General features: G+C 46.9%; 1 protein-coding gene across 1 annotated transcript in view; it reads left to right on the forward strand.

Moving 5' to 3' along the window:
• FBLN7 (fibulin 7) overlaps window positions 1–261 on the forward strand; it is a 47,981-nt gene extending 47,720 nt beyond the window's left edge. Inside the window, 1 exon segment of the mRNA XM_007470221.1 lies at window positions 1–261. This exon segment is cut by the window's left edge and continues 9 nt beyond it. Within this exon segment, the coding sequence (XP_007470283.1) occupies window positions 1–261 (261 nt within the window).
• Window positions 262–10,000: the final 9,739 nt, after the last annotated feature.

A 10,000-nucleotide genomic window follows, 5' to 3' on the forward strand; every position in this document is an offset into this window, starting at 1 on the left:
CTCTTCCGTATGGCCACGGCCTCGGCCCCCGGCCGGCCTGGACCCAACAGCCTGCGATTTGGGATCGTGGGTGGGAACAGCCGCGGCCACTTTGTAATGCAGCGCTCGGACCGCCAGACGGGGGAGCTGATCCTGGTCCAGACCCTGGAGGGACCTCAGACACTGGAGGTGGATGTTGACATGTCCGAATACCTGGACCGCTCCTTCCAGGCCAACCACGTCTCCAAGGTCACCATCTTCGTGTCCCCTTATGACTTCTGAGGGTGCCATGGCGTCACGGTGTGCAGCAATCTGGGCTCATTTCTCTTCCTCAGAGACTCAGCCGCTGCAGGCACTGACTGCGACAGACATCTGTCCCCACCCTGCCCACCGCCCATCTGCCTGTCCCCCACATTCCTAGGGCAGCGCTGCACTCTGTCCCAGGAAGTGGCACCAAAGCGCAGCCCCAAAACCCAAACTACTGCCATCACACGTTTTTCTGCTTTAAGGCCCTCGCCTTAGGTTTATGCACTTTTGCAAATTGTTGTTTTTTTGTTTTTTGTTTTTTTTTTTTTCAGAGGAATGGGCAGCGTTTCAAAATGCTGTGTTGAGTGGCGTTGTGAGCTTGAACTAGCTAGGGAGGGAAGAGCTTATGGCATGTGTCTGAGACGACTGTCCAGCCTCCTGTACTGTTATAGTCAAGCCTTGTTATGAAGTCGTTCTGGTCATGCTGAGGGTCAAATCATGCCCCTGTGCACGTGGCATGGGATGGTGGGGGCAGGGTTCCCTTCCACGACCCAGCACGTTCTTGTCTGCATTCCCCTCTGTGACACGCCTGCCAGCCTTCTCATCAGAGGGCCGTGGCAGGGCCTGGACCCCAGTGCAGATTCATCCAGATCAAGGAACCAATGTTCACGTGTAGATTTTGCCTGAATTAATTCCCTTTCGAGAAATCATATCTCAAAACGTAACCTGCTATTATAACTGAAGAAATAAAGTCGGTGGCCCATCCCTGCCCACCCGGCCTGTCCCCGACCGTGAGCTAGCCCAGTTCCTCCTAGGAGGGGGTACCTGGTCCTCTTCCTGTCTAGGCTGGACCCACTGGGATAAATGAATAAGAAAACACAGCCCTTTCCAAGTAGTACAGTTTCACGTTATTTGGCAAGGGGCTTCTAAAACTTTTTATAAGGTAGCACTGCAAACATATGCCAAAGTACAGACAATAGAATGAACCCCACGTCCAAATCACCAGCTTCAACAATCAACTCACGGCCAATCTTGCTTCATCTCTGCTCTCACCCCACCCCACGATGATTTTGACGCAGATCCTGGACCTCACATCATTTCATCCATAAATATTTCAGCATTATCTCTAAACCATAAGAACTTTAAAAAAGCATAACCTCAATATCAATCACACCTAAAAAATCAGCAATAATTTCTTAATACCTTCAAATATTTAGTCATTGTTCAAGTTTCTGAGTGGCTCTTTGTTTGAATTAGGTCCATGCTCTGTAATTTGTTGATTCACTTCTTAAATCTCTAATCTGTAGCGGTGGTTCTCATGCTTTAGAATATATTGAGATAACCTGGAGGCTTGTTGGAAGAAGCCTCCTTTGTCCTTGTTAGAAGGTCCTTTGTCCTAAAGAATTTCTCACAGTCTGGGTTTTCCTGAGTCTGTCTCTGTAGTCTTCTTTTTTTTTTTTTTTTTTTTTTAACATCTTTATTGGAGTATAATTGCTTTACATTGTCTGTAGTGTCTTTTAACATGGTCCTCTGTCCTATTTATTTCTTATAATAGTAGTTATAGCTAGAAATTCAATCAGACTCCAGTTAGGTTTATTTTCGCAAGACTGCTTTGTTGGTGGTGATAGGTTCTTCCAGGGGGAGCCGTATCATCTCTAGTTGCCTCTCTTTTCTGATGTTAACAACTATTGATGATTATTCCACAGATCACGCTACTTCTTTAGGGGTTGCAAATAATATTCTAGTGCTACTGTTTCTTCGTTTATTAGCTGGCATACCTTATAAGGAGAAACTTCCTTTCATCAGTTATTTGGTTGCCCTGAGGTTTGGTTTGTACAGGGAAGACTGGATACATTTTTGACATTTTCCCCTTTGTCAGTTTCCAAGGTGGTTCCCTGGCATCTTTCCAAGCTGTCCAGGGAGAGTTGTTTTCTTACTGGATACATTATGAACTCATGGTTTAAACATATTTGATATGTACGTTTCAATCCATTGCAGTTCTTATCATTCCTGTCACTCAGATTGTCCTCTTTGGCTCTTGTGAACTGCCTCAAGTTGGCTGATTCTTTTCGACATGACCCTAGTGGTCTCTAAGAGTTTTGTAGCTATCTTGTATTATGACAAGACGTTTCAAGCTCACCTTGTATATTTTATGCTCCAGCCCTGAAGTTACCGATTTTTTTACCCAGGGATCCCTGGTTCCTTTCAGTGGGGAATGGTCATTAGAGATCAAAATCTGAGTGTAAGGAGGGCTCATTGGTAGTGGTTTGGTCATTGTTTCTTGGTTTTAGTGGAAAGAGCTAGGACATAAGTACTGTTCATTTTGTTTTAAGGAGAAACACAACATGAGTTTTACTGATACTTCCAACCCAGCTCAGGAGTACAGGGTTTTTCATGTAAAACCTCATTGATCTTACATCTGCTCTTCTCTCTCTCATTCTGAAGACCTCCTTCTCAAAATCACCAAAATCATTATACATTGTTTTAAATCCTCAGAATAACAATGCAATGATAACAAAATTATCATCAAAAAATTACTGAAAACAGTTAAGATTTGTCTTTCTCAGTTCTTTTTGTCCTTAGGGTTTATGCTATTAGGGATGTACAATCAAATAACTTGGAATAGTTCCTCTCTCTGTGGTTATGCCCCAAGCTTGAATCAGGGTTATGGTTATTCACTTTGTTTTGCTTAAATGTTTAGAGATGGCTTTTTAATTTTAATTTTTAAAAGTAATTGTGTAAACTGTTTACATGGTTCCAAAGTCAAATTCACAAAATGAGCTGTAATCAGAGAAGTCTATATACTAACCCAGTCCCCTCCACCCTACGTCCTCCTACCATAATCAAGTTTTTTCCATTTTACCCTTCCATTTAAAAACATATAAACACATGATAAATGATAGCATACTAATTCATTTCACACTTTCCTTGATCTTGCTTTTTTTCCTTAACGATATATTGAATATTATCCCATAGAACCAGATAGAATGTTCTCCTATAAAATGCTCCATTATGAGGACATACCATTGTTTATTCAACCAGTCACCCTTGATTGACATTTGGGTTGTTTCCAGTCCTTTGCTATTAAAATACTGCAACGATATGCACTTGCCTTTTTGCATTTTTGCCTTTCTATCTCTAGGGCCAATTTTTCCTCCATAAGGATTATACTACTTTCTATCCCCACGAACAATGTATGAAAGTTTGTGTCCCTAAAACCAAAGAAGGCCCCAGTGGTGTCCCCAGTTCTCACATCTGTGCATCCACCAGACTCTCCTTTGGAAGGACAGAGAAGCCTGAATGGAGGGCTGTTCCACAGCTAGCCCACCCACCTGTCCTGGACTTCTGAGTGGCAATCAACATTCACTAGGAAGACATGAGGGACAAGCCAACTGGATCACAGGCTCCTGAGGGATGGAAAGTTAGCTAGGTTTTAAAAAAATCATCTTATTTTTAAAACGTTATACTTACAACACTAGCAAACTAAAAGGAAAATAAGCCGAAAACAAAATATCTCTGCATGGTCACAATAAACTGCATGGTCGTGGTCACTGCTTGGTTTATTGGGCATCTGAGCATGTGCCCCAAGGAGAGACATGGTCAGCCTTGAATGGGTCCACCAGCCACTGGCTCAGCTTTCACCAAGCTCACAGTGCAGGGAGAGAAAAGTGGACTTCTACGACTTTTACCTTGTACAATGAAATCTGCAGGTGTTTATAAGCTGCATAAATATTCCTGGATATCTACAGTGTTCCAGGCACTGTTTTAGTTGTTCAGAATACAATGGATGAGAAGATGGACAGAGACCCTGACCTCATGGTACCCTTACACTGTAGCAAGCGAGAAGGTAATATATATACACAAGAAAAGTGTGTGATTTCAAAGAGGGATGAGTGCTATGAAAATAAAGGCAGCAAAAGAGGGTGGTGAGTATACACTAACTGTATGCATAAGTATACATAGATATATCATCCATGTAGCCTAGGTGTTGCAAACACTGTGATCCTGTGTGGTGACAATCAGATTTCATTTCCTGGTGTTTGGAATTAGGACTCAGAATCTCAAGGGTCTGAAGGAAGTCGTGATGTAAAGCAAGGCCTGGGATGACCACCTTGGGCTCATCTACACAGAGAGGACGACGATGCTACGTGGGCAGAAAGGAAACTTGCAGGGAGGGAGCCTAGTTTTGTGTTCTGGTTATTACTGCTGTATAACATATCCCCAAACTGAGCAGCTTAAAATAACTACTTTATCATGCTCATAAATTCTGTGGGTCAGGAATTCAGACAGAGCACAGTGGGGTGGTTTATATTTACTCCACAGTGTCTGTGCCTCCCACAGCTGGGAAGATTCCTTGGCTGGGGGCTGGGCTTAGCTGAAGGGTCATTCACTCACTTGCATGTCTGGCCTGGGCTGGGATGACTCGGAGACTAGCATTGACAACGGGAAGACTATCCTTGGACTCTCCTTGTGGGTTAGCTTTCTCAGAGCATGGTGGCCTCAGAGTAGGCAGGCTTCTGACATGGCGGCTCAGGGCTCTTAGAGTGCATGTCCCAGAAAACAAGGTAGAAGCTACATGGCCTTTATGACCCAGCCTCGGAAGTCACGGAGGGTCACCTCCGCCACACTGTTGGCTGACACAGTCACAAGCAGCCACTGAGTCAAGGGAAGTGGACATGGACCAGTGACCTCACTGAGTTGAGTTGAACTGAGAGGTTTCAAAGGATTTTAGGGCCATGTTCTAACCGTGCCACTCCTGCTTTCCTGCTTAGGGCTCCAGTGCCTCCTGAAATCTGGCTTCTGACCTGTGGGTTTCATCACATAGCCCTTTTGGGTGTTCTTTGCAAACAGATGATCCCTGCGTAAGACAGGGTTTATACTCAGGCTGGGAGATAAGATCTTCACATATGTCACCAGGGACAATGGGAGAAACAGAGTTAAAGTCCCCATGCATGGTGCTGCAGGTTCACCAAGCTCAGAGGTCGAGGGAAGGGCTGGGACCAGTTCATGGAGGAGCTGGCATTGAAATGGTTCTTACTAGGGAACTCTAGTGGGACATGCAAGCCATCTCCTGGTATACTCACTCTCACAAGGAGCATTTCCAACAAAATCCAGCATCAGCAAAGCCATGGGAAGGTCAGCTGACATGCACACAGGAGAGTATGACTTGGTGAAAACTGGGTTTGGGCTGACAGAATTTTCTGAGTCTGACCACCACCTTCAAATGAAAAATCAGATTTTCTCCATCTAGTTCTTTACCTCCAGGAAGCTCTTTAGATATACTTTTTAGAGGAAAAACAGGCTCCATGGTATGTATACCTTGCTGGCCTGAGCCAGGATTCACAACCGTCATGTGGCGGCACTTGGACAATATCTCGCCTTCCTTCCCTTTACAGTTGGCTGAGTGGTCAGACGTGGTGCTGGAGATAAAGATCTCTGTTTCTTAGACTCATCTGTCCTCCCCACCCAAGCCATCAAGTTCCATCATAGGGAGAGTCTGTTTTGTTCCTCACCCCTTGCCAGAGTCGTGTGGACTAAGATGAGCTATGTATTCATTCCTCCCTTCCTCCCTTCAGCTGGCAGGCAGGGCCAAACTTGGTTGGGGACTGGGCCTTGGAAGCTGGAGAAAGGGCACCATCCTCTATGGGGTCTTTCTCACTCCAATGCTGGTTTTACAGTGGTTTGGAGTCTGCCCACGGGACAGATGTATCTCTGCAGAGTTACTTGGCCACGCGGAAATTCAACACACTCCATGTTCAGTCACGATCACCGTTTCCCTGAGTGCAGCCAGATCTTAGTGGGCAACCCCAAATCCCAGAGCCCTGAGTGAGCTGGCCCCTGCCGACCTCCTGGACCACTGCTTGTGATGCTTCCAAATGCACCAGCCTCCTTCCTTCCCCCGGACTCTGCCAAGCTCATTCCTGCCCTGGGGCGTCTGGATCTGCCGTTTCCTCCTCGCTCTGCCCCTCATTCTGTTCTCCACTTGGATGGGTTCAAAAGTCCCCTCCCCAGAGAGGCCGTCCCAGCTGCCCTTGCCTAATGCTGCTCACCCACCCGCCATCCCTCTTGCTTACCTTTCCCTGTTTCGCTTTCTTCAAAAGTACTTTTCAGTATCTGAAATGATCATATTTGTTTGCCTGTTTTCTGTCTCTCCCCATAGCACGAAGCCTGTTGGATGCCCATCCAATATCCATTTCCCTTTTCCACCTTCCATAAAGAAACCTGTTTTGCTCAGAGCCCCTTCCCTCCTTGTTATGAGCTGAACTGTGTACCCACACCCCAATTCTGATGTTGAAATCCTAATCCCCAGTACCTCAATGTGACTGTATTGGGAAATAGGGTCTTTAAAGAGGTAATTAAGTTTAAATGAGGCCATTAGGGTGGGCTCTAATCCAACAGGACTGGTGTCTTTATAAAAAGAGATTAGGAAACACACACACACAGAGGGAAGACCGTGTGAAGACCCAGGGAGAAGACAGCCATCTACAAGCCAAGGAGAGAGGCCTCAGAACTCAGCCTTGCTGACACCTTGATCTCAGACTTCTAGCCTCCATAATTGTGTCTTGGGTCCTTTGTGATGGCAGCCCTAGTAAACCAATACACTCCTCATTCCAGCCTGTGACTCAGGGGTAGGCAATCACCCACCACCCACCCTCCAGGCTCCAAGGCAACCACAGTGAATGAAGGGAACGGGCAGAATGAAGGGAACAGCTTTCTTATCACATGGTTGGAAAGGTCTCTATCTTTTCCACTGACTAAGAGGGAATATGTCATCACGGTTGCTGCTGGAAACCATTTTACGGACAATGAAAGAAGCTAGTATAAGGAAAAAGCCTCCTGGTGAAAGGCAGAGCCAAATGGACCTGGGGTCCCAATCGAAATACCCCTGGAAACTTTCCTGCCTCTGGACTTCCTGTTACATATGCTAATGTGGTTATGGTTTAAGTGGGTTTGAGATGGAATTCTTGTTGTTTGTAGCCCAAAGCATCCTGGATCTAACTGGCTGGAACCCCAGCTCCATGAGAGCAGGCATCTTTTTTTTTTTTTTTTTTGCCGCGCCGGGTCTTTGTTCCAGCATGAGTGCTTCTCTACTTGTGGTGCGTGGGCTCCAGAGCACATGGGCTCAGTAGTTGCGGCTCGAGGGCTTAGCTGCTCCGCGGCATGTGGGATCTTAGTTCCCCGACCAGGGCGCCAACCGGTGTCCCCTTCACTGGAAGGTGAATTCTTAACCACTGGACCACCAGGGAAGTCTGGAGAGAGCAGTCATCTTGTCTGCACACCTGCTGATGCAGCCCCAGCACCTGCTCTCCCCGGCAGGTGCTCAACACTTGCCTAGAGACTGATGATTGGAGAACCTTAAATCATGAGGACCAACGTGAATGCATTAAGAGGGGCCACCCATCACACCCACAAACAACTTGGCTTTAATTTAGTTTGTAAAGATCAGGACCCTGAGGCAGTGGATTGGGGAAGGGACTATTAGAAAGATGAGTGGGAAGGAAACAGTAGTGAGAGCCTCCTAAAGATGGAAATCCTTAATGGAAACCCATGGACAAGGTGACAGACAAGCCGCAAAATGTTGGGTTGGCCAAAAAGTTCATTCCGGTTTTTCCCAATTGGCCAACCCAATAAAAGAGCTGGTGATCAAGGCAAACATTGGCAAATCCGGCCAAATCGCTCCTATTCTCCCACCTCTGGGCACTTCTGCCCCCTTGTGGTTCGGTCACACTATTGCAGAGTTCTTTCCCTTCCCTGACGGCATCTGGCCCCACTCAGGTGGAGGCTGCGCTGACAGCTTAGGTGCCTACCTGTGTCACACAGTGAACTGCTGGCCCACGATGTGCGCAGCATGAGCAAAACATCATCCTTGGTTGTTTCAAGCCACAGAGATTTTAGAGTTGTTTGTCACTCCAGCATAACTATCCTGACTGATGCAAGGCAGAAAGGGAAAAAAATAAAATAAGGGAGAATCCCTCCATCACTGATGATGAGATCGTGCTATGGACTGAGGGGTGGGATGAACTCAACTCCTTATACGTGCTTAACACCAAACAAACAAAAAAGCCACACACGCAAGTGATACCTTAAATTGCAAAACTGGGCTACGGTGGTATGTCTCAAAGGTTGAGGTAGGCTTCCCAGCAACACGGAGGAGTTTTGGGAGGCCCTAAAGGCCCAACCTCAGCTCTACTGCAACCTCTTGTCTCGGGAGCAGAACAGGCCTTGTGTTTTGGCGGGACTGTGTCTGCCAAAAAGGTATGTTCGAGTCCTAACACCTGGTACCTGTGAATGTGACCTTGCTTGGAAATAGGGATTTTGCAGATGTAACTAGTTAATTAAAATGAGGTCATACTGGATTGGGGTGGGCCTTAACCCAATGTCCAGTATCCTCATAAGAGAAAACAGATGCAGACATACACAGGGAGAGAAGACAGAGGTAGAGATTGGAGTTAGGCTGTCACAGCCAAGAAACGCCAAGGATCGCCAGTCACCACCAGAAACTAGATAGAGGCAAGGAAGGATCATCCCTTGGAGCCTTCAGAGCGTGGCCATGCCTACCCCTTGACTTCAGACTTCCAGCCTCCAGAACTGAGAGAGAATACATTTCCGTTATTCTAGGCACCGAGTTTGTGGTCCTGTTACAGCAAATGAACACACCTTGTATCCTGGCCTCCTCTGCAGAGCATCCGCTGAGGGTCAACCATCCCACCTCACCGAGGGAGGGGGCACCTCCATCCTGGGGAACTTGGACAGCCACCCAGTGCCAAGCACACTCTTCTCTTCAAAAGCCCACATCCCAGCCTGGTCATCCTTTTCTTTGTCAATAACCTTGGAGCACTTAAAAGTGATAAAAAACAATCACCTTATTTGTGTAATTCCTGCTCAGTGGAGAGTCAGAGAAGACCATTTTGCAATGAGTGCAGAGTCACGCTGGGGACATTCAGGAGGCGAATTTTCAAACACTGTGGCCTTTTTTCTTTTTTTTGAAAGAGAAGTTGACTAATTTTATAACCAGCAGTGACATAATTCTACTTATTTCAGCAGCAAGAGCTGAAACAAGGGGCTCAGTCAGCATATTTCATAAAGAGATTCACTGAGTCCAGGGATAAGGAAGTACTTATGGACTCTTAATCCCAACCCTGGATTATGAGCCTAGAAGACTGGACATGAAATCAAAACCATCCACCCCTCAGGGTCTGCAGGATCAAAAGCTTCCTCTCACAGGGCTCCTCCTCTCCCCACAGCCCCTACCCTGTGTCCCCCGCACCCCTACCACCTCTCCAGCAACATTCCTGCAGCAGCAGGAGATGCGGCTCTCCCCACTCCACCCACCACCGCAGTGCAGCCTCAGAAGTCCCTTCCCCCATGGTCTACAGTGAATGAAACTGCTATCGTTCACAGCAGGGGACATCGTGGAGCACGTGAAATACCAGATAAAGTCAGGTTCTGCCCTAAAAACTGGAATGCAAGGCCTGCATTTCCTTTTCCTCTGACACACACAGAAGGGGAACACAATTTATAAGCTAGATCAAAAGTGAGTCGAGGGACTTCCCTGCCGGTCCAGCGGTCAGGACTCTGCACTTACACTGCAGGAAGCACTGGTTCCATCCCTGGTGGGGGAACTAAGATCTCCCATGCGGTGAGGCGCGGCCAAAAAAAAAAAATTGAGTCAAAAGAAATGGACAGGGGACTTCCCTGGTGGCGCAGTGGTTGAGAATCCGCCTGCCAATGCAGGGGACACGGATTCGAGCCCTGGTCCGGGAAGATCCCACAT

The sequence above is a fragment of the Lipotes vexillifer genome, unplaced genomic scaffold (genome assembly GCF_000442215.2).
Source record: "Lipotes vexillifer unplaced genomic scaffold, Lipotes_vexillifer_v1.1 scaffold1139, whole genome shotgun sequence".
NCBI lineage: Eukaryota > Metazoa > Chordata > Mammalia > Artiodactyla > Lipotidae > Lipotes > Lipotes vexillifer.